The sequence below is a fragment of the Nymphalis io genome, chromosome Z, assembly GCF_905147045.1.
Source record: "Nymphalis io chromosome Z, ilAglIoxx1.1, whole genome shotgun sequence".
Taxonomy (NCBI): domain Eukaryota; kingdom Metazoa; phylum Arthropoda; class Insecta; order Lepidoptera; family Nymphalidae; genus Nymphalis; species Nymphalis io.
The window spans coordinates 10719583-10745307 of record NC_065918.1 but is presented as its reverse complement, the minus strand read 5'-3'; the positions used below and the strand labels follow the sequence as shown (position 1 = coordinate 10745307).

Below are 25725 nucleotides of genomic sequence, written 5' to 3'. Positions count from 1 at the left end.
TGTATTTGTATTTTTTTAGACCTAATGTAGTTTTTCCCTTCGTACCCAAACCACGGGAAGCGATTTCCCTTCAAATTTCTATCGCTAACACAACTTCCTCATGTGGAAATCATCCTCTCCATTCTCATATTTTTGTATTATAATAAAAAGTTTTATTGAGCTTTTAATCTTGTTATATGATTATATAGTATTTTAGTATTTTTATGGTGTTTTAAAACCGCAGTTGATCTGACTATTTATCCTAAATTCATAATCATTCTCTCAAGAGCTCTTACCTTGCTGATACATGTTAAATTTCAACCCTGTATTGTATATATAATACCTACTTATTATTATCACTTCAAGAGTCTTTTAACTATAAATAGTTATGAAACGATAACTCAAATTATATTTTTAAATATCACTCGTCCCGTCTTCGTATGTTTAGAATTTTAGTCTACATAAGAAGTTTATATTTTAATATATATTTACTGGTGGTAGGGCTGCAAGCTCGTCTGGGTAGGTACCACCCACTCATCAGATATTCTACCGCAAAACAGCAGTACTTGGTATTGTTGTGTTCCGGTTTGCAGGGTGAGTGAGCCAGTGTAATTACAGGCACAAGGGACATAAAATCTTAGTTCCCAAGGTTGGTGGTGCATTGGATATGTAAGCGATGGTTGACATTTCTTACAATGCCAATGTCTAAGGGCGTTGGTGACCACTTACCATCAGGTGGTCCATATGCTCGTCCGCCTTCCTATTTTATAAAAAAAAAGGTCTTTTGATTTACGCGGCGCATGCCAATACGTCTTCTTCTTCAACAATCACCGTTATATTTCAACCAATTTACACAATACCTTATTTTATAATGAGTAGTTATAATAGAGACTTTTCTATGCAATTGTTATCAAACTTCACTTTATCACGAGGGCTCCGATATTTTATGGTTAAAATTTTGCCATATCGCTACGTTATAAGGATTTAGTGGTTTACATATGTTCAGGTGTATGTGTGCATGTTTCTTCCATCTAATATTGTATTGAGAATAAATTGTAATACCTATTCAAAACATTTCCTGTGTATAGTGTTGGGTATATATTAACCTAATTGGGAAAAAGTTGTCGAACGACGGAAAACATTAACAATTACATTACAACTTTGTATTAACATTTGTTATAATATATCGTATAGATGTAAAATATAAATGAAGAAATTAGAGTGTCACCATGACATCGTGCGTATCAAATCGTCAACCCCCAGAAATCCTGCAATTGATTTTTTTGATTGACTGAGCAGGTTGCAAGCTACTTCAATGTCAAATTGCATTAAAATATTTGACGTTTAGTCGTGTTGAGGTGACAGACACATAAAAAAGTTACATTAGCATATATTATATTAATACAATATATGATACACAATCACTGAAGAGATAAAAAATATGTTTTAAATATACAACAACAAAAGACGTGGGATAATCGGTAAGATATATCGGACTGAACACCGGCGGAAAGATCATGCCGCGATAGGTATTGATTATATTATAATATTTGCTTATTATCTCTCAATTTGTCGTTCGTTAAAGTCATTTTATATTGTATAATATTCAGGTCATTTAAAACTACAAGGGGGAGCGACGGTATTGTATTTCAAAGTAACTCTTTTGTAACTGTAATACTGGTGGTAGGGCTTTGTGCAAGCTCGTCTGGGTAGGTACCACCCACTCATCAGATATTCTACCGCAAAACAGCAATACTTGATATTGTTGTGTTCCGGTTTGAAGGGTGAGTGAGCCAGTGTAATTACAGGCACAAGGGACATAAAATCTTAGTTCCCAAGGTTGGTGGCGCATTGGATATGTAAGCGATGGTTGACATTTCTTACAATGCCAATGTCTAAGAGCGTTGGTGACCACTTACCATCAGGTGGCCCATATGCTCGTCCGCCTTCCTATTCTATAAAAAAAAAAACTCTATTAAAAAAAAATAACACCATATGGATTTTAATCACTTGGTTTGTTAAATATAATTTCGATTGTGAATAAACAGTTATGACCACGTTGATTTTTCAGATTTCTAGAATATAGGACACGAAATATTCTTGCTTCTTCAAATTCAATATTTGAATAAAAAACGTTAATTAAACCTGAAATAAACTTGTATGTGATATAAGAGACGAAGCAATCCCACAATAACGGCAAATATTATTATTTTTATAAACATATCGAAAAAATCCTTTAGATTTATTAAATGTATAGAGACAATTTTACTACGAAAAAAAATAGAAACACGGAGAAAAACGAGAACACGAAAAATTTTTGATGAGTAAAATTTGTAGAAAATCTCTTCCTCGACTTTGTACAGATAAATACTTTTACGAATTTACCGAACTATTGGAAAGCTTAATTAATATTAAGCATTCTGCGTTACTCAATTAAAAAAGTAATTTGTAAATACAAACTCGCAACCTCGTGTTTACTGAACAACCTCTTGAAGGTATAATCAAAGTAAATTCACTTTAAAAATATTCCACTTTGGTTTCAGCTACCAAGACTTCCTTACCTAATGAAAACACTGAATTCTCTTTCTTCAGAACTTTGTTCAAATTAATTGAATTTACCCCTTCAATAATATGAAAACCAAAGTTCAATAATAAGAAAATTGTATATAATAAATTCAAATTCAGAGCTGAGAGAGCCGAGCGGTAAAAACACGTGAGTATTAACCGAAAATAGCGGTTCAAACTGGGACAACCGCCAATGATTTTTCATGTGCTTAATGTGTGTTTATAATCCATTTCATGCTCGGCGGTGATGAAAAACATTGTGAGGAAACCTGCTCTTGTCGGATGAAAATGTGTATACAGTAGCGTATGTAATCCGCATTGGAGCCGCGTTATGAAATAATTTTCAAACCTTCCTGAAAAGAAGAGGTGACCCTAGTATATTTACAGGCAAACAGACTTACTCCAACACGTTTAAAAAAATAGTATCTCAACGTTTAAAGAGCATCAAAAGAAATTGAAACTTTACCAATGCATTTACATTTTGTATACAGCTAATGTTTTGTAAATTACAGAATGAATAAGACACTGATTACAAACTAGTACGAAGCTTATACGTAGGATAAATTCCGAGAAGATGCATAAGACCGCCTGTCTTATCGCTAAGGCAACGTTTCTTCCAGGAAAGCTTAACGAGAACGAAGAACGAGAGAAAACGGTAGGGGTATGTTAGATATACACATATATAATAAATTACATAGTTACAATAACTAGCTCGGCAGATATAAACCGTCTAAATTTACGGTAAATGACATATAGAGTAAAATAATTTAAAATATAAAGTTTGTTCAACAAAATAAATAGCGGCCGGAGAGACAGAACATAGCGGGATAAGAGAACGTACGTACCATTTGAATACATCTTACCCCTGGAGAGCGACAATATATGTTTTAAAATCAACAACATCTATCAATATATACACTTGAATAAAATATACATATATACTCTTATCATTACAGATAACATTTAGATATATCATACCATAGATAATAATATAGTAAATTAAAACAATTTCTTCAGTAAAAAATAACATACAACATACATATAGAGTTGCCATTTAAAAAAATGTCTATGTCAGTGCGAACTGCCAAGAGATCTGCTAGTAAGCGCGGGCGCGGCGTTTTCCTCCGGTCGGCTTATGAGCCTCAAGTCGTGTAGTTGTGTACGTGTTGGCTTCGATTAACTAGGTGAGTAGATAAATAAATCGTTTTTAAATGTACGCCCTTTCTGCACTCACATATAGTATTTTTCAAAATGCAATTATATTTTGCTATTATCTTAAATACATCTCTAGACTATATAATGTGTACAATGCTATAATAATTCATTATATAGGTACTTAAAATAGCAGATAACGAGATGAGACAAGTAAGTATGTATGATTAAATCGAATTTCTAAAGGTGGTTTTAATTTGTGTTTACATTTTGTTTAATTATTAATTACTAAACGAATTATGTAATGAGGTCGATGTATTTTTAGTGATGGACGTTATCTTATTTCTAGTATGTAAAGGTACGTAAGTTGCTTAATTCAATCCTTTCTCAAATGTCCTGATTGCGCTAAAAGCTGATGCGATAAGGATATTTATCCTACAGCGAACTGCTCTTATACAACTTGACACAAAACTAGTTTTATTTAAAATTATAAACAGTGTGATATTTATAAGCTAGAATTAATTCAATTATTATATAAATATTATTATATTGACATTTAATTTAAATATGCTAAGCGAATATCTATAATTTAATTATTTGTTCGAAAGGGAGGGGGGAGACGATCTGCCCCAGCTATGGAATATTAATGGGCTAGTTTTTACGACTTATTCTTTCAAATGAAACTGATGAAAACAATAGAATGCTGACTTTTCCGCTGTGTGTGTAACGTGAACCAAGCGGATTAGTTGTAGTTCCGATCGATGAGCAATGTCATAGATTCTTTATTTAATTATGCACTTACAAATAACCTCGCCCTTTTAAAGCCGTAATGTTAAATAAATATAATTATCAGCTTAAGAAATCGGTTATGGTCGACGCCATACTAAATTAAAACCAAAATATTTATTACTTTAGAGTCGTAACATATAACAAATAATATAGAATAACATTTTAAAAGTATTGTTAAATAGTAAAACTATGACACAAACAAACATTGGTACAAAAAAATTATTTAGTAACAAAAGAACTGAGTAATTGTGAGTTTGCATTGAATATCGTAATTATAAAATATAATTATAAACCATTATCACACAGCACGTTTACAAAAATATACCTAATATTTTTGTAAACGTGCTGTGAGGATTTTACAGAGAACGAAACAAAATTTATATGGACCGTAATAAGCAGTATACAAATGTAATCGTATATAAAACATTTAATAAAATAGAACACTTCGCCTAAATGGTAACATTTAATTTCACGAAGAGTTAATAAGTGAGCACTCATTTACTTATTATCTTCTCTCTACTACCTATACAAAAATGAATTTTATAATTTCACCCTACCCGGGTCGAGTGGTGAGATATTAATTTAAAAGTGAGGGTAGGGGGCTACGATATTCGCATAAACTTTATATAGGTAGGTGGACGGGCAAATGGACGATGTAAGAAGTATTAGCCATTGCGCCATCGCCAATGTGCCTTGGGAACGCTTGGCTCATGGTACATGTTTGGCGGTAGAGTATCTGATGAGTGGGTGGTACCAACCAGACGAGCTTGCACAAAGCCCTACCACCTAGTATATTATGTTAAGGAGATTAATAAATACACACATGCAGTGTTCAACAAATAATATGATTAATATTATTTAAAGGAACTATCACGATGAAAACTTAGATTATTTTTAGTTATCATATCTTGATTAGCAAATTTATTAATTACTGCTTACATCAAAAACGTCATCAGCATTTTTTTCTGTTTATTTGATTTGTATGTGACATTTATTATATTAAGTTCTATTTTTGAAATTAACAAGTTTAAACGATCTTGATTATATATTTTGATGGTAAGAAACACTCATTGAATTACGTAATATAGTTTCATTGAAAAAGTTTGAAATCGATACCATCATATGAGCTATTTATATTTCAATTATCTCTGATAATTGAACTTCGATGAAAATGATTATTAAGATATTAAGTGCGGATATTTGAATACTTGAAACACAATAGACTCTCCATGGTTCAAAAATGCAGAACATGTAAAGGTTTTCTTTATTAATATATTTAAAATAACAAACATAAAAATCTTAAAGTTTTTTGCGTTGTTTTTATTCATGAATGAGATAACATGTGTTTAAGAGCTAATATTACGGTAGTGAAAGCGACCGGACGCGCTGTGACGAAGCACTTTTCACTTTCTCTGTAGCCGAGCGTTTGCGCTTGCGCTGCGCCGCGTTCTTGTCTCGCGCTACAAATCATCAGCATATAATCATTTCAATATAAACGGAGAAACTTACTATTCCAACAAAATACAAATAACCGGATTAGCAGATTGCATTGTACAGTTATCAACTATTATTGTTCTTAAAAGTTAATGCGCAAAATTAAACTAGCAATTTTAAATATAATAAATATGGTTGAAAACTATAATAATAATAAAGAGTAAAAGTAAATATTGGTGGGCGTGTGCACCACAATGTACGGCATTTTATCCGTTATATAACTAATCCGTTAGGAATTCGAGAGTCCATTTTTACCGATCGTTTTCTGTTTTGTCCCACATAATATCATTTCCCTTTAAGTCAATAAATATAACGTTCAAATTACTTTCGGCTATACAGATAACATATAATCATTTTTGAATATTTAAACGAGGGCAAACACACGAAATTTTGATAGCGTTTCTTTGAATTAAAATACCTACAGCAAAATATATTAACATGAGCGTCAATTTAAAATGCATTAGTTGCCACGACAACGTCTTGTATAACGGATCTTGTAAGTTTCCAGCGATATTACTCTTCCCATTCTAAGTATTGTGTTATTAAAAATTAGTTTGAAAGTTGAAATAATGTTTGTACTAAATTGGTGCTAGTTAATTCACTAGACTCAGACTTAAATTAATGCTTCTATTTAGGAATTAAAATAACGTATATATCATTATATTCGTAGTTGTAGATTCAAGTATAACCCATATATATGGGCGTTGGGCATTCGAATTCCAATTACTGCGCGAGCGCTTCTGGAGGTAGGTTATGCCGGATTTTTGAGCGTCAAACCACGCTAGAAGGATAGAGCGTGAACTGTATTGGGCGCATACCTGTTGTAGATCATTTATTTATTTTTAAGCTAAGTTAAATAATTAAATAGAAGCTCAATAAAAAAAAAATATTTAAAATATTTATCAAACGTAAACGCAAAACAATATATGGACCATATTACCAACCAATACGGTTTACGAACCGCACACAGTCCCAGGTTCGAACTTTGGGCTATTGTCACAATTCCCAGCATAAGCTTTATGTTTAATCGGAGGGGTAAATTACTAAAATTAATATCAGTAAATTCCTTTGATGGATGGTATTACTATTGTTCTAAAAAAAAATCTATAATAATGTACACGGGGGATGCCGCGAGTGGTAGCAACTCGAATGCACTTAAACGCAATCACTGAACACACTCAAATCACACAATGAAAAACACTGGATTTTGAAATATCTGGTGACCTAATTATTAAATTGCTTACAATATGCATAATTTACAATATTTTAAGAAAAATAATGAATTAAATAATGGAATACTATCAAGACTGCTGAGTTACAGCGACAACGGTGTGTCGTCAAATCGAGAACCCGATCGAGTCGTTCTCGTGCGTAAACACCTAATTTTGTAAAATGTAATTTTGTGATAGGCCTCTTAATATTCAGAATTATTTAAATTTGTCAATCTCATATTCCTAACTAACGATCAAAATAATATAATTGTATCAATTTAAATATCAAAGATTTGTTTATTGTTACTTTTATATTATAGGCAGGTAAAGGGACAGATGGACCACCTTATTGTAAGTGGACACCACCGCTAGTAGTCATTGGCACCGTAAGAAATATTGACCATTTCCTATAGTAACGGCCTGTTAATGTCCCACTGCTGGGCTAAGGCCTCCTCGCCCTTTTGAGGAGAAGGTTTTCGGAGCTTATTCCACCACGTTACTCCAATGAGGGTGAAATTAGGCACATGCAGGTTTTCCTTCATCGTCAAGCACGAGATCAATTATAAACACAAATTAAGCACATAAAAATTCAGTGATGCTTGCCCTGGTTTGACCCACGATTATCGGTTAAGATTCAGGCGTTCTAACCATTAGGCTATATCGGCTTATATGACCATTCCCTATATCACCTATATTTTACCAATCTTGGGAACTAAGTACGTTATGTCCCTTGTGCCTGTAGTTACACCTCCTCAAACATAAAAAACAAAATCTGTAAGTTTCGCGTTCTGTTTGTGTTTACTTATATTATGTACGATATTTGTAAAAGTAAAGTGTAATATGTATCCCTATTCCTTCAAAGGTTTTCTTGGCGCATACCGGGAAAGTGTTAGTAGTAGTAACTAAACAGTCGCTAAGTAACTTTTCTAAGTAAGACCGTATGTGTATAGACAAATACAAAACGATACATATGACTGAAAGGGTAATAATATTAATATTAACAAAATTGATAGCAACCTAAAAAAAAGATAAAAAAAAAACAATTTTTGTATACCTCTTGTTAATTACGAAGCCTACCGCAATACCACATCACACATTGTGTAATAACTGCTTTTCGATGTTTTGCTAATTGGATGCAATGTATATATTGCGGTGTGCCGTGGGGAGACAGACCGCGCCCGGGGGACACGTTATAATGTCATCTATCACGCAGTCGAATTTGATTTGCTGGCCTTTACCAAGTTGCAGTTTAGATATATTTTTAAACAAATTTATTTTCGCGCACTGGTCTATTTTCGTCGAAACTAAATATTTAGATTAAATTATGTACAGATTCAGGAAGAAACGATAAGATTATACTAAAATTTACCAACCGATATTAGCAAAAATAACAATTGAAGTAACTATAGTAAAATTATTTTACGTCAGAGTTCAATTTATTTAAACTGCAATTTATACTAATATCATTAAGATGAAAGTTGTTTGGATGTCCTCTCTGACTGAGACGTCACAAAGGACACTGGATATCATGAAATTGAATCGGCCATAGAATATTTGTTAAAATAGTGGAACAAAAGAATATCAGCAAATTAAAAAATAATTAACCACAGTAATTAATTAAATGCATAAACAACTCTAGCTTTCATTTAATAAAGAAAATTCCACATAATGATAAAAAAAACACGAACTTATCGAACTTTCAGATCTTACGACTTAATTGTGAGCTGAAAGATACACTTAGCTTCAGTTCTTATCTATTTTAAAAATAATTAAAAAAAAAACAATGTTCAAATTATTAAAAATTATATTGAGTTATTGAGTTGATATACACAAAGAAAAAATTTCAAATTTTAGACATGATTTTATAATCGTCGTTTAATTAAAAATATAAATGACATCAATGATGATCGATTTGAATTTCGAAATAACTAATTGAATCTATTCAACCGTGTCGTGTTCGCATACTGTGTAATTAATGCACGTGTGAGGGAAGGGTGAAAAGTCGGGACAACCGATCGACCTCCCCTATCACTGGCCATAACACACGGATTCGTTAGGCAAGTTTTCACTCATGTAATACTAATTTTATTTAGACCCTTCCCTGACTAGATGACGGTCCTTTATAAGATGGTCTTTCCGAATTAATAACCAATCTTTATTTTTTTACGTCTAGTGAGTTTCAAAATTGTACACACTGATGAATATTTTCTTTTTTATCGACCTGTTTTTTTGAAAGCATTCTATTAAAAACTGTTTCACAAGAATTTTCTTTAATATCCTCTCTAATAACTTACCTCATAATTCTTTGGAGCTTCAAGTTAACGTAATATGGTTTTATTGGACTTGTCAGACTAAGCCAGTGGTTCAAGTAATAATATAACAGTATATTATTACTTGAACCACTGGCTTACTCTTGTTTAGTTCAAATTTCGATTTTTATATAATATCGTTGTTAGATAATCTAACTGATAGAAGAAGAGTGATATGAACCTAACACAGTTATTAGGAACTTACATCATAATCACCACCTCACCAATACACAGGAGTAGCTGCGAGTGGAAACTAGTTTATTATATTACAGTGAACAATGTTTACTTTTTTTACACTAACCACATTAATTAAAAGGTGAATAGGTGACGTAACAATGCACGCTCGAAACCAATGGACGTGAGCTTCATTAGTAAAGCCGAAATTAAAATATTGTATATTGAAAAATATTAAGTATGTTAGAAAATTGACACTTGGAAAAATAAGTTGGTGAAAAAAAAAATATTTTAAGGCTTCATTCCGAACGATTTTTTGTCTCATGTATATGAACCGGGTCATTCAGGGTTTTAGTGATTTTGGGATTTTTTTTTATAAATGCAAAGAGATTTAAAATTATTATGCACATCAATTCACTTTATAAACTTTTTCACAAAGAAATCTTTAAATACAAACCTATTCGTGTCACTAGCTAGGGTCGTTTTTTATAATTGATAACAATTAATTTTTTTTTATTCCATTGTCTGCATTGGTAACAACCAATGAATAGAATCATAAAATGTAATATCCGGTAATATCATACTTACCTATCAATCTATTAACTAAATTACGGTAAAAAAAATGATTACATTCTAAGGTGCGCAGATTTATAACAAATTACCTCCAATAATAAAAAATTGTAAGTCAATGCAAATGTTTAAATCTAAATTAACACATGTTATAAAGAACTATTTTTAATTTTTAATTATGTACACACCTACTACCAACTTATTGTACCACTTTAATTACTATTTTCTTTTGTTTATACTCGTAACGATACTACTCTTTTTTTTGTAATTATATTAATATTATATAACATACATAATATTGTATTACTCTCATAAAATTATTGATATTACAAGAGCGACGAACTACCTACATAATATTTTCTTTAAATTGTAAACATTTCTCATGTAAGTGATTGTATTGTCTTTTTTGAGGATTAAATGTCTATAAACTAAAATTATTTCGATCCGAGCTATCCTAGTTGTTTGTTAAAGATAATTTTTAAATTTTATATGAAATACACAAATAACAATTATATAATGAGTCATAAATTAAAAATACAGAATACAAAAAAAAAAAAAACAAATGTACCGTATTAAATTTTCACCTTCTTGGATATTAAACTATATAGAGAGAGTTCGTAGGGAGAGGGGTGTTTGAGTCGAACATTCTTTCAAAGCAATTTATAAACTCTACATTTCGTAAAGTTATGTTTTATTTCAAATCAGCTTAAAGTGTATAAGTCGACCATCGTCGTCTTAGAGTGAAAGTCCGAGCGGAATAGGTAACATTGCCGCCTGAAGAAAAAACTGCGAACTGAAAAGTTTTATTACTGCAGATTATTCTATTATACATATATATATATTTATTTATTTATTTATATAGATTGCAAAATACAGATATCAAATATACTGTATGTATATACATATAGTATATATACATACATATATATACTGTATGTATATATACTATACTATATGCATCTTCTAGGCAACCTTAAACTGAATCTTCACTTTCCATCGGGTGTGATAACAGTCAAACGCTAACCTGTATATTTAAAAAAAATACTTGCGTGGTTACTTAAAGACATTTGTAATCCCTTACAAACTTGTCAAAAAAATATTATTAAATAGAAAATATCATTTTGCAAAACGTTTTATGTTATTATATTATGGTATAAGTAGATGGACGGGCAAATGGGCCAACTAATGTTAAGTGGTCACCACTGTTCATAGACATTGGCGATATTACCCATTCCTAACATCGCCTATGCTCCAACAACCTTTGGAACAAGATGTTATGTCTCAAAACAGGCATATGCCTGTTTTCAAACTAACATTGTTTTTATTTGACAAGGATACCTGTTATTAATTCGAAATTATATGTTTTAGAGGATTAAACGTATATATATATATGTAAGACTTATAAGTATATTGCCTCTTTCAGAAAAACACAAGGCGAATAAATCATATCAACCTTATATTAAATATATATTACTTTAAGTAACGAAAGCGCGCACTCCCGAGCTTAACTCAGCAGTCCCAATTTGCAAGGACACATGTCGTATTCCACACGTGTAATGTTTACAACTGGCTTAAGGTGCTACACGTGTGTATCCCATAAATGTTATGATTATTATAATCAATGACGCATATCACTTTCTGACATTACACGATTGTGGTTTGCGGTGAGTTTCGGGTTTATATCCATATGGAATACAGATTTATAATGTCAAATGTGAAATTATGAGTCATCATTATTCCTTTGCCATAAATGTTCTTGTTAGTATCACCATATTTTCTATAGAAAACTCTGCTACACAAAAATTTCATTTCAGCGATTTTGTAGTGAAGCGACTCTTGAACGTTTACGATTTTAAATTGCTCTCGATATTTTGTTCGAATACTCAAAACATGTGTCGATTGCTATTGAGCTGATATAAGATGTTGTATTGAGAATAAACTTACATGAAGATAATTAATTACTCCAGACGATACTTTAACTCGGCAGTAGAGCTTTTTTCAAGCCCGTCAGGGTAGGAACTACCCACTCATCAGATATTGTATAATATTGTTGTGTGCCGGTTTATAGGGTAAGTGAGCCAGTAATAGGGGCAAGAGACATAACTTCCTTACATGCGCTACCAACCCAAGGTTGGTAGCGCATGTAAGGAACGGTTAATATTTCTTACAGTGCCGATGTCTATGGGTGGTGGTGACCACTGACTATCAAGAGGCTTATTTGCCCATCCGCCTACCTATTATAAAAAAAAATAAAGTGCTTTTTTCACTAACTTAAATTATTTTTCTAAGCATATTTAGTATAAATACTTTTCCGTGTTCAAGAACTCTACCATATTATATCGTTCGTTATTAAGTAAGGTAAAAGCGACATGTCTGTTTTTGACGCAAGTTCTAACAGGTTCCAGTGCTGTCGCGTTGAGTACTACAAAAGCCGTCTACACCAGGTACCGACGTACAGACTGACATGCACTCACGTTATAAAGGCTGGCTGGATTTAATGGTTTTGTCGCGATTGCCAATGGCAAAGCTGTTTAGGGTTCAACCTTTTATTATCAGAGTTACGTTTTTAATTGTATTACTGTTATTACCTTCTTTTATAGAATTCTGTATAAATACCACAATAAATTTATAAGTTAGAGGTATAAATAAGATATTCATTTTAAATATATATATATTTTTTAAGGCTCTCTTGAAGACTTCTGGCGTGGTACCATTAACGAACAATAAGTTGCGCCGAGTCGAATAAGTTTTAGTGACAAAAAAAAAAAAATCATTGTGCCGTATGTCTCATCAGGTTCAAGCTCAAATGAGATATAATATATTGAACTTAATTTTTCCCTTAACGAAATATTCAAATATTTTTTTAAAGTTCAATTTTATTGACAGAATCAATCACCGAACATTTTGTATGCGTTTAAATCAATGAAAATAAGCAACATTTAAATAAGCTTTTGAGATTGCATTAACATTTTTTTGTTAAGATCTTATACGTATAATAATAATAATAATAATCTTATACGTATATGGAAGTGGCAATGATATCTAATTCAAAACCAAGGGTAGTAAACACAAAGATAATGTGATCATAGTTGACAATTTAAAAGCGGAACTCCCCTTGCGCACAAATCTCATTTGCTTTTAACGACTTGTTTTGCACATGCCTATTGCTTTTGACATCAAAGATGACTTGACACTTTAATTAGTTTACAGGGGAAAACCAAAAATATATTAATTACAATATCCTATGCAGTGTCGGACAAGCGTTTCGTTTGAAATTGATCCCTCGTGCGGACTTGTTGTTTGTTTTTTTTATATATGTTAAGAAGGTTTACGGGAAATTGATCGTTGGGTGGTGATCGACTTAAATTTTTTTAGTAAAATATCTTATATTCCCTTGTGTCCTTGGTTACTAACACAGTTGTACTATAAATGCATGTGTACGGTTATTTTCACGGTTAAATAAAACGCGGTACGGGAGAGAAAAAATATATAATGATAGTAATTTGGACGTCATGCTCGTATGCTGTATATGGTAGGGGTTCAAAGAGCGATTGCGAACTAGTCGTTTGATTAATTATAATGACGTAAATATAACATCATATCGAAATACGTTTGGGTAAAATGACGGCTTCGTGTTGCAGGTTGGGCGTGGCGTGGGTTGTAACATTGGTTGACATATGTATATTATACATGTCTGTCTGCTTGGGTGTATTCCCTTTGTGGGTGTTTCCCAAGTCATGCACTCGACAGTGAATTTATCGGTGTCATTACTATTTAATACGTCTGCAATGGATGCCCCGTTATTGCTAATGAGTTCGACAAACATACGTTATAATGCATAACGTTTACACTTTAAAATATGAATTAATGTTTTCGTATGTATTACACGATGTTTCTAAAAAACAATAAAAAAATAAGTCGTAAAACATCAATAGGGTCGGATAATTTGTATGAATGACACGGACTGTTTGAAAATATACTAATGGTATTTATAGATAGATATACTTAAGTAGAATATACGTGAGACAATCATTAAGTTTTCACAGTAACTAACGAATGGATTAATAATCTGTCCATTAGGTACTGATTGTGCTCTAAATATTCTATTTGGTATTTATTTGCAAATTGCAGCATTTGCTTTAAATACCTTAACTGTTAATTAATAAAGCTTATTGAAATTGCTATATTGTTGGGACTAGCACTAGATATTTCCAATTTTAATGTAGCTAAAACGAAATGTGAAAAATATGCTATTTTGTAAATAAAATTAAACCGGCTTCAATATTAATAAATGACGCACTTAAAAGTAATAAATAACTTAATTGGACTTTTTATTAAAATTTTTATTAATACTACAAAACTATACGAGGAGCTATGCCCAAAAATTATACTACTATATAATTTAGTAATATAAAAAAACTATTAATAACGGAATATAATTATAATCTTGTACCTAAAACTTATATTGTTGAATAATAACGATTAAAATAATTAATTAGAAATAAGAAAAAAAAAACGTATTCAGAGAAAATGTGTAGATATACAATGAAAATTATTTTACTCGTATGATGCTTATATATCACCAATATTGTTCATGATATTAAAAATTGAATAGAATCCTGACCACTGAGGAACAACAATTTTAAAATTAATATGAACATTTTTCTCATATTGAACAATGGATCGCATCTACGCTCGAGTGCATCGGATGTAATATATAACAATAATATGAGCAAAAGAAAAGCAATCACATGCATTTATTGATTGAACATAACTTCATGTTATTTCTTATCTAAGTATAAAAAATAAATAAACAGTACATAGTTACTGGGTTATCGCGTTGAAGATATTAAACAAAAGTATATATTTATTATCAACAAATAACAAATGGATTAATCGAGATGTTTAACATAAAAGTATGGGTATTATTATTCTAATACTAATTACCAACTTATTGTAGGACGAAACACCACTCTCACATAAGATTATTATAGCATATAATTATGCTTGTCAAAATGTGTGTTTCATAACAATAATTATAATATCTACAAATTACGAAAGACTAATAAACACACAACAAAAGAAAATATATCAAATAAATTTCTCTATAATTTAAAAATAAAATAAAAAATCTACATATTTATTGGATTGCATTAGTCAATAATAATAAACAAGTAAATAACGAAGATTTCAATTTATGACAAATTCTTGCTACTAATTATACAGTTTTTGTGACAGGATTAGACTTTTATCGAGAGTGGTTTAAAGAAAAACGGAAAGACGGTCTCTAAGGTAACTGTGGTTTCCAATGTAATAACACAAGCCGATGAATCATTCGGAACACATTCAGACTTGTTTATAAGGAATAAATTCATTTTCCATATAAAACGTAATTTTTCCATTTCCTTCTTGTCGGCGACGCTTCAAATTTTTTTATTTATTTCTTCCAATATTATTGAATTGCATTTGCACGTCTTCGCATCGATGATGTAATTCGTTTTTATTTATGTATAACTTAATTTTATTTTGCCATTTCTTATGATATTAGATTAATTACATCGAAAAATAAAATTTATTATTACGGTAAAATTTTGACAAATCAATACTATAAATTTGTCTGTTTGTATGTTATTATTAGTAATAAAAAATATTGGTTATATCTATAAAATTATATTAGAAATATGTAGATTTACAAACATTATTAAATATTACAAAAATAGTCAATAAAAATTAGTCGCTTATAAATATCCTCTGATCAAAGAACTCTTATGTAGCAACATCGTAATAACAACAAGAACAAATACGTATTAAAATCAATTTTAATGTACTAACGTGTCTCTCGACTCCGTACTTCTGATGAAGATTATGAGCTTAGTTGAAACTTAATTAAGGATCTATAGTATCAACTAATTGTCAGGCTCCGCGGAGATAATACCTTGGAGAAGCTTATTTTATCAATCGAGATAGTCTTTTTCCTCTTACTTATATCTTATATTTCCTTCTATATTATTCTGCCATAACGATATTTTAAAAAATACTGAAATTACCGAAATCTTCAAATGATGTAAAAAATATTTTAATCGTGTAAAGTTTAAAAGGCACAGACAACATAATAATAATTGTTTGCAAAATATATAAATAAAAATCACTCAAATATATAAACAAAAATAATTAGTAAAATGATTTGTATTCAATTAGAAGAAATGTCCCGGATGCTTATATTTGATCATGGCATCTAATTAGTGTTTAAAAGGTACCTGTCTATCCAACTCTACATTACACAAACCCTTGGTAATACACGTGCCACCCAATATCATTGAGATGAGGCGGAAACCCGATATCTAAATTTTTTAATATGCTATGCACTTTACATGACCATCCAGCTTTAGGTCATAGCGATATGTCAATACGGCCTGAGTATATCGATCATAGCTATATTAAAGCAAACTGCGACGGAGTCAGTCAAAATAGTCTGTCAGCTACCAAATATTTTAGTATATTATAATTAATTGAAAAAAAAACAACAATAAAAAGTTGTTGTTAATTAAAAAGAATAAATAGTACAACTGCTTATAGACAGGGTTCTCCGACTTCAAATAAATAAGCGAGCTTTTAAACATAGAATAAGCAAAATGTTTCTGATAGAAAAAATTAAGTAAATATTTCTACTGTTTAGTCTAAACATAAATGACTCGTTCATTAGGCAAGGAGCCACCAGAATATAAATATACATATATGCAAACATTTAATTCTTATCGTAAGCGAGTGTCGAATCTTTGAAGCAACAAATCGCCTTATGCTCACTCTATATATTAAATATCGAAGAAATACATATTTATATGCCTACTTAACTTAAATTTAACAATATCTTTAAATTGTTTATTGCTGTCTTTTATATATATGTACTTACATTTAATAACTGAAAGTTATATCATGTTTATAAGTAAGACGTCATGATAATTCCAGACATTTGGAATAATATTATTTTTTTAGTAATTTTAGGTTTACATATATAATTAAAATTCTGATAGGTCCTGTAACTAGCGGTAGGGTGGTGGGTGGACGGTGGAGCTAGGGTGTGAGTTTGGCGTTCACGCAGTATAAATAGCCTGGTCTAGCCTTAGGTCTCACATTGGGCCCTAGGAAGCGGGACGATTTGGTCGCTTGTCTCCAGTGACAAAATCTTGTAAAGAAATACTATTAGATTAAACTTTCATAATGTTTCATCTTCATAAATTCATACGTTTTACCCAAGGCCGCCGTCAGGAGTTTCCAGCCGAAGATGTGAGTATTAATGATTTTTTTAATAACTCTCCTCGGTCCATTTCTTTCCTGGCGGCAGTTCGAGTCTCCGGTTTTGAAGATATGGCTGCATCATAAGTTTGGTAACACATTAGAAGTATATTTTTTTTTAGATTTGGCGTATGCGGTAGGAGAAATGCTCAAGAAATCATAAAATAATTTAAAGAGATGAAAACAAATTTTCAATTACATTTATAATATGTTATAATTATTTATAACATTTGTTTTCATAATATGTTCGGAAAGTTGTTTTTCAATCAAACTGACTGACTGAATCACTGAAATTTTATTTTAAGATTCATTTTATGAATAATGTTTCTCTTTTTATTCAGGCGTGATGATGTTTTAAAATAAATAGGACTAATAATTAATTTTACAGTGTAAATTACTTCCGAATTTTGTGGAAATTTCAAACACTTAACATTGTATACTAAATTTTACGGTTTAAAAATCATTAACAAATTTCTTTCAATAAAACAAAAGGCGTTTGCGACTATAAGACAATTTATATTTATGAATTAGTTTTTATAGAAAAAGCATATCTCTTTATATTCAACTCTTTAGTAAGAATCCGAGAGCGTAGGTTACCTCAGCTTTACCGCCGTCGGTCTATTGTACTTCGAGTAATTTCGAGTAATTTACACATACTTAATTTTTTGTTATAATTTATTTCTAAATGTTAAACAATTATCTTCGTTTATTTTTTTAATTTTCTTGATTTATGTCGCTTTTCTTATATAAGTGCACAATAAAACGAATTGCAAAAGCGAAAATATTTCTGGCATATGTTCTTATATTTTAGGCGTCGTTTCAATTATTTTTTCTAATTATTTTAACATATCTATTGTACTTCACCTGATATTAAAAAGTATAGATTAAATGATAATGTTCAATTTAGTCAATATGCAATAGATTAAGATGAAAACGATCGATTTTTCAACGCAATTTTAATAAAAAAAACGTTTTAATCACCTTTCACGTACCTTTTATATAACTGACTAATGAACTTAATATGATTTTCATGATTTCTTCGTGTTTGAAAAAAGTTTGAAATACAACTGAAAGCCTTCTGAACATTTAATATTTAAATGAAGCTTGCCCGGGGCTTAACTCGCGTTGAATTTGATTATGGAGATACAAATTTTTTTCTAAGTGAAATTGCATTTTATGACTTTTTAGATTTACTGCCGCTTGAGTTTAACATAAATCTTCTAAATCTATTTATTTGTAATCAATCTTTAAAAAAACATATATATTCATTAATTGCATGCTGCATGGCGACTAAAATTAAAATAACGTGACAAAGTAATTCAGGGATCAACTTAATTCCTTAATTTACATCACGAATAAAATTAACTCTCCTCTGATCTCAAATAAAGTATTTTGAAATATATTATATATATAATGTAAAAAATTACTAAGAATGTCTATTAAGATGCTGCTTTTTAATTTCTTTGTAGAATCAAAGTGATAATTTCGAGTTATCAATACATTAACTTGAATTTTCATTACTATAAAAACCAAACTGTATACAGCGTTTATAAAGAGAACACAAGAGCGCGGTAGTATGCAATAAATAATGAATTTATCAAAATATACCTATTTGACATTCAAAATGCTTTAAACGAAGGTTTTCTAACCAAAAGTAAATTCCCTAATGATATATAATGTTTTTTTTAAATATTTGTAACGGAATTAACATTATATAAAGTGATATACCTTTGTACGCTCGATTCTAGTGACCGCAAGCGAATCATGCAATGCGAATGTACTACCAGTTATTTTATCATTTTATTGATAATTTTATCAATCTAAGCTAAAGATACATTATATTTTGCCATAAAGTTACAATAAGTAATCATATTAGAATTAATTCGTTTATTTCATATTCTATGTTATATATATAAAATATTCTATATTATATCTTTAGTTGTGTGATTTTGTATTTTGTTTTAGATATTACAATATATTTTTTAATTTATGTTTGTTATATGTATAATATTACAAGATAAATAACAAAATCAAATAAATCACCTTATTAATAAAAAGATAGTCGAGATGGCTAAACGGATAGAATATTTCAAATCCGGACTAATAAATTTTCATGATCTTGTCATTATATTTCGGTGCTCGATGGAAAAGGAAAACATCGTAAGGAAACCTACATGAATACCATAAAATGCCATTTATTCACAAACTTCCAGTGGACAAGCGTTCTGAAATAAGCTCTAAGCCATATCCTTAAAAAAGGGATTAGGCCTTTGAGGCATTTACTCTCTGTTACGTTACTTACAATGCAAAACAAAGCCTTATTTATTATATACTATTTACCAACGGCTTTGCCTGCTTGCGGGAGGGTGAGGATATTAAGTACCGTACGTCACAGCCTATGACAACTTGTGTGCAAAATTTCATGATGAATGATTGAGTAGTTAGAACGTGAAAGCCTAATAAATAAGCTCACTTCCGCATTTATAATAACTAGCTTCCACCGGCGGTTACGCCCTCTTGTAAATGGGAGAGACATTAGGTAGGGGTTATAAACTCTCGCTATTCCGAATTTCATCCATATCCAGAATTTTTTGCGTGAAAGAGTAACAAAGATCCATCCATCTGCTCTCACATTCGCTATTATATATATTATATTTCCAATAAATAAGTACCTTTTAGCATACTCTACAAATAACTATAACCAACTGAACATCAGCAAAACAGATGTAATATTTGTATATGACGTATTAAAGAAAAAATCACGTTTAAAAACACTTAGTTAAATATTACTGAGAGCAAAATCAACAGACAATTCAGGCGTTTCAAAGATTATTATTATAATCACATTATGTTATGTATGATAAATAACAAAAATGTAATTGTGTAAATATATAATAAACAAACGATAAAACTTGGATCGAAAGGCAAGCTGAAACAAATCTTTATTGAAAAAACCAATGTTAAAGTAATTCTAAATGTAAATAATACTATTAAGGGTTAAGGTATTTAAATAAAAATTGAAGTACTCGTATTAGATAAAACATAAGCCGAACTTTTATTACAACAAATACAATAGGTATTATATAGTATTTTAGTTTTAAAGTAGATGCTTTACCAAGAATATGTATTAGCAGAGCACCTGCACAGTAACTCAGAACAATGGAGGTCTTAGTAGTGCAAAGCTCCGCAAGCTTACTCGAACCGCTACCTCATTTCTGTTCCTTCAACCACGGTCTTTCAAGTTCTTTAGGTTTCAATACATATGCTGAATTCGTGACTTGCTCGAACTTTAAGTTTTTAATAAATTTATTGATCTTTAATTAATATCAACATTTTTTTGAACCGGTAATAAGACGCCAAACATGATAATGAATATGTTGTTACGTCGCTTGTACTGACATTACACTAATTTAATCAACTTTCAATTTGGGAAACGGCAATATCGAATATAAATATTTGGACGTAGAATAAAGGATGAGTGATGACTTGTACATAAATATGTGCTTGAATATAGTAAATTCTCCATAATTAATATTTTTAACCCAATTATGCTTTACGACTTAAAAATATGCTTCATTCATTAATTTAGTATTCTATTTTGATAAAATTAATTATTCAAATACTCCGTTGTATTTTATTACGTATAAAACGTAAGCTACTTATGTTCTTATGTCGTCCTCGAGCTTTTATTACTCGCACAAAAACAAATTCGTACATTTAACTAAAGGTTCACAATTAAACATTAATAATTTCAAAATAAAAACATAATTATCACGATAGTTGTCTTGTTTATTTAATTGATACTTAAGTTAAAAATAGAATAAGGAAGCCATTGTTATGTACTTACTTACAATTAAAAAAAATCATAATGTGCAAGTAATACTTGTCGTAGCGACTTTTCAATTTATAATATTGCAGCCAAGTTATTTACATTAACGGCATTAGCATACCGAAGTTAATTGTCAACAATATAATCCAAGCATAAGTAGATTACATAATAAAATAAATTCATAGAAACAAACTCTCATTGTAACTCATTATTTACAGATTAACAATGCTTTTTGTACAAATAATAAGCACGGGCTTTTTTTATAAATTCTCAAAGTAAAAAAATAAAATAAATATCGAGTGTAAATCAAATTAAAGTAAAAAAATAAAGAAATAATCGAAATTCAGAGGATATTTAACTAATAAGAGTAAAATAATTAATTAACACGAGGATTTGAAACGAAATGGTTTTAAGATTCAATTCTGAGATTCAATCTTTTAATTTACTTTGAGCTTGGGGGTGAAGCAGAAAAACGTGAGACTACCGGCACATGTTTAAATATGCTCTTAAACCGCAAGTTGGGACCGTATTGAATTGAATATGTATGATTCTCCGAAGATATCTTTGTCTGGACGAAAAATTTTAATGTTTTTTCCTAACACCTAACTAACATGTCTTTATTGTGATGCAGATGGCGCTGCACGAAACGCCGATCACTATGCAGGCCGTCTTGCGAGAGATTGCTGGGCCAGGAATTGCACCACGAGCTGAACCAGAGGAAGACGATTTCGACGAAGTGGTAAGCTAAAAATTGAAAACCTAATTTATGAAACGTCATATTTTTGCCTCGTAGGTCTCGTAGATTGATAATTAAGTAGTAGGGCTATATCGGTAATCGGGCTAACAAAGCGTATCGGGTTTTCTTTTCATAAAATTCTTGCCTAAAAAATCAATAAATAACTTTTAATGGTTGATGATAGTAGAACCAGATTTCGTAAATAGTTACCAATATTAAATTTGTCGGAAAATATTCTTGAAATTGAAATAACTTTTGAGTAATAGGTGGTACCCATCTTGCTACTTTAATCACCCAGATAACTTATTCATATCCAACAGACACCATTATATTAATATGGAGAACTTCTTTGGATATCCTCATGTTCCTATCTATCTCTAATCTACTATTGACCAGAACAAAATCATGGACTTTATGGATTAAAAACGGAAACAATATAATAAAATAGTAGCCTCAATACGGGCCGGTGAGCTATTACAAATTAAATCTTGACCCCTCAGGATATTATCGTGCCCACTCTGGGGAGGAAAGTAGAAAAATAAAAAAGCGGAAAATAATCTTATATTCAAAATATTTTTTTATTATCAGCCTAGACCAATTTGTCTTCTAATATATGTTATTTTGTCAGTACATTTATGAGACTTGTTGACTTTAATCATTTTACAAAATCGTTGTCAAAAATGTACTTAGTATTAACAAAAACATGATAATTAAAGATTGTATCAATAATTGAAAAGAGTATTAACTTATCTGGTTCTAGTAAGTTTATGCAATACTACCTGTATTGCATATGCTGCTGACTTTTTCGTTATTATGAATTTAAAATGCCTGATAACCAGACGTAACATCACTCAGACTAGACTAGACCTATCAGGTCTGAATCCGAGGAGCTTTAAATAATTTCATTTCACTCAAAACAGTGCACATTGAATATTTAAATAATATAATTACCTATTGTAATAAAAATAGTAAGCAGTGTTAACGATTCTACACAAGAGGTTCCACCTATCTCAGTCACTTGGATGAACTCGTAAACAAAGAGAAGATTTATTTAATTTATACATCTGATAAAAATGTAACTGAATAAAACTGAAACGAATAAAACTACTTTCGGGGGCCTTTATCAACGCAATAGAACCCAAAACAATGATTGTTAGAATTTTTGTTTATTTATCTATTTGTCTGTACGTTTGTGCGCGCGCGCACGTTGTAATCTTGGAAACGGCTTAACAAATTTGAGTGCGGTTTTTACTAATGTATTATGGCAAGCTTTAAATTTGTTTGTCGTTAAATTTAAGTCGGATTATTAATAAAAAAGTTATGTCAATTTAAAGAATCACATCGAACATTTATTCGATAAAAATGCTATAAATGTGTGTCGGTCAAACGCGTTCACGGTTGTATATTAAGAGCACCGATTGCCGCTTTTGCTTATAGTATTGAGTTATTTGCAGCGAACGCAACACTTTTTACATAAATAAAATTTCTTTGGTAATAAAGCAATTTATTTCTAAATAAATTGACGTGTTGTATATGGAAAACACCGTCTAATAGAAATAACACTCAATAGATTATAACACAGTGGCTTTTCCATACCTATGTCGTATTATCTTTTTAACCATTGGTCCAAATTATATGCAGTAAAAGGGAAAAATCGTTTGTTTTAAATACTTGAGATGATAAGTTTTCTTATTTTGATAAGAATTCATAATTTTTTATTTTTATAATTGTTGATAATATGACCAATAATCAAACATGACCTAACGATTTAATTTTTTTTTATATAAAAAACTACTTTTTGTGACTTAAATATAAAACTTAGATATATGCTGTCACTGACTTTTTTGTATGCATTATCAAGTTCTACAACTTTTCTCTAGAACTCAATCATATATCTCTCATCGCTGCCTTAACAGCGTTCGTAGGAAACGTTTTCGTTCGACCGTTTTTTCTCCGACTAACTTTGCAAATCCCACTAATACAAAAAAGTCTTTTCCTTTTTCGGGTTAATATATATGCCTATGACATTTAGAAATGATGATTAGAATGATGGCGTTCTTTTGGTAAAATAATTTTCAAAATTCGTTAGGTAAGATCCAGAGATTACCCCCTACAACCTCACAAACTTTACGTCTTTATAACATTAGTATAGACTAGCTATTACTCTCTCATCTCTATCTATAATTTTAAATCTATGATTTTAAAGTAAGAAGCATGAAATATCATCCTGTTTACAAGAAAGTATATTACTGCCCTTTTTTATTAATGAACACATAGTGATGCCTATAGTTTAACTTTATTTATTTGACAGTGAACTAAATGCGTTAAACCAAAATTTATTTTATACAAGTCTTCTGTCTGTCGAACAATGCTATAGCTCGAAGGCACCCGTCATCCATTCACAAATATTTTTTTATTCCAAAATATTAAGGTTAAACAAAAATATTTAACTCAATGAAAAGTTTTTTTAACTATACTAAAATTATAAGGCTGAAGAGTATGTTTGGTTGAACGCGCTAATCTTAGGAACTGCTGGTTAGAATTGAAAAATTATTTTAGTGTTGGATTGACCATTATTAAAATATGTTTTTGAAAAATGTTACAAAAACGGGGATAATTTATTCCTATTGACAGCTTCCGTTGCGTGCGCTGCGTAAACGTAACATCCATCTATCCTAGCAAAAAATGGTAGACACTGTTTATATGTATTTGTATGTAAATAAAAGTCAGTATGTACAACAAATATTGCCCTTGGCTTCACCCGCGTGTTAGCGGTGGTGTGGGGGCTTCAAGTGTTCAGGTATAAAAAAGTAGCCTATCTTTCCTTGAGGCTCAAGCTTGTTTCATACCAATTTCATAATCAAAAACAATTCGTTGATTTAGCCGTGAAAGAGTTACTTTCGGAATTATAATAATAGTATAGATAACTTATTTAAAGTGAAGCTAAAAGAGCCAGTTATCATATTTTAAACATTCATTGAGAAAAGTTAGAAAGGTTATTAAATAAATTTCAAAATAATGCTTAAGAAAAGCAGAAATTTGATAGGACTCAACCCTCACCCCCACTACATCTTGAGCTTATCTATATGAGCGAGAGGAATTACTGGAAATAATAAATCATCCTTATAAAATTATTTTTGAAATATCATTCCAGTTAGTTATTAGAATTTTATTATTATTGCATTTTTTAAATAAATTATAAAAATTAATAAAATTGAAGTGTCTGTATCTTCAAAATCAGTGGCTCTTTTACATTTAATATGGCTGTTTGCGAACGACCAAAACCAAAATAATTATTTTTTATTTTTGTTTGTCTGTTTTTTCTTTGGTAATCTTTAAAGAGGTTACAAATTACAAATTGGCATAGGCATAAAAATAATTATATGTTTTATTGAAACAAAAAATCAGGCAATTACAAACAAATGTTGTCTATTGAACTTGAGACGCATTTTTCAATAAGCTGCTTATGCGGCTGTATAATATAGAAAATTATTTAATATAGAAAAAAGTAGCTATTTTGATTAATATTTCAAAAGCGATCCGTTGACCGCTCTTGTAGCTTTAGAAACATATTATTAAGTAGATTATGCATATTTCTTTAATTACTAGAATAATAATTAATAA

At 30.4% G+C, this 25725-nt stretch overlaps 1 protein-coding gene across 1 annotated transcript in view; it reads left to right on the top strand.

Moving 5' to 3' along the window:
* Positions 1-3628: 3628 nt before the first annotated feature.
* The window catches only part of LOC126780777 (tetratricopeptide repeat protein 39B-like), a 35809-nt gene continuing 13712 nt past the window's right edge, over positions 3629-25725 (top strand). Inside the window, exons 1-2 of the mRNA XM_050505476.1 lie at positions 3629-3728; positions 21997-22104. Coding sequence (XP_050361433.1) covers positions 21997-22104 — 108 coding nt within the window. The 5' untranslated portion in view covers positions 3629-3728. The remainder of the gene's footprint in view (positions 3729-21996; positions 22105-25725) is intronic.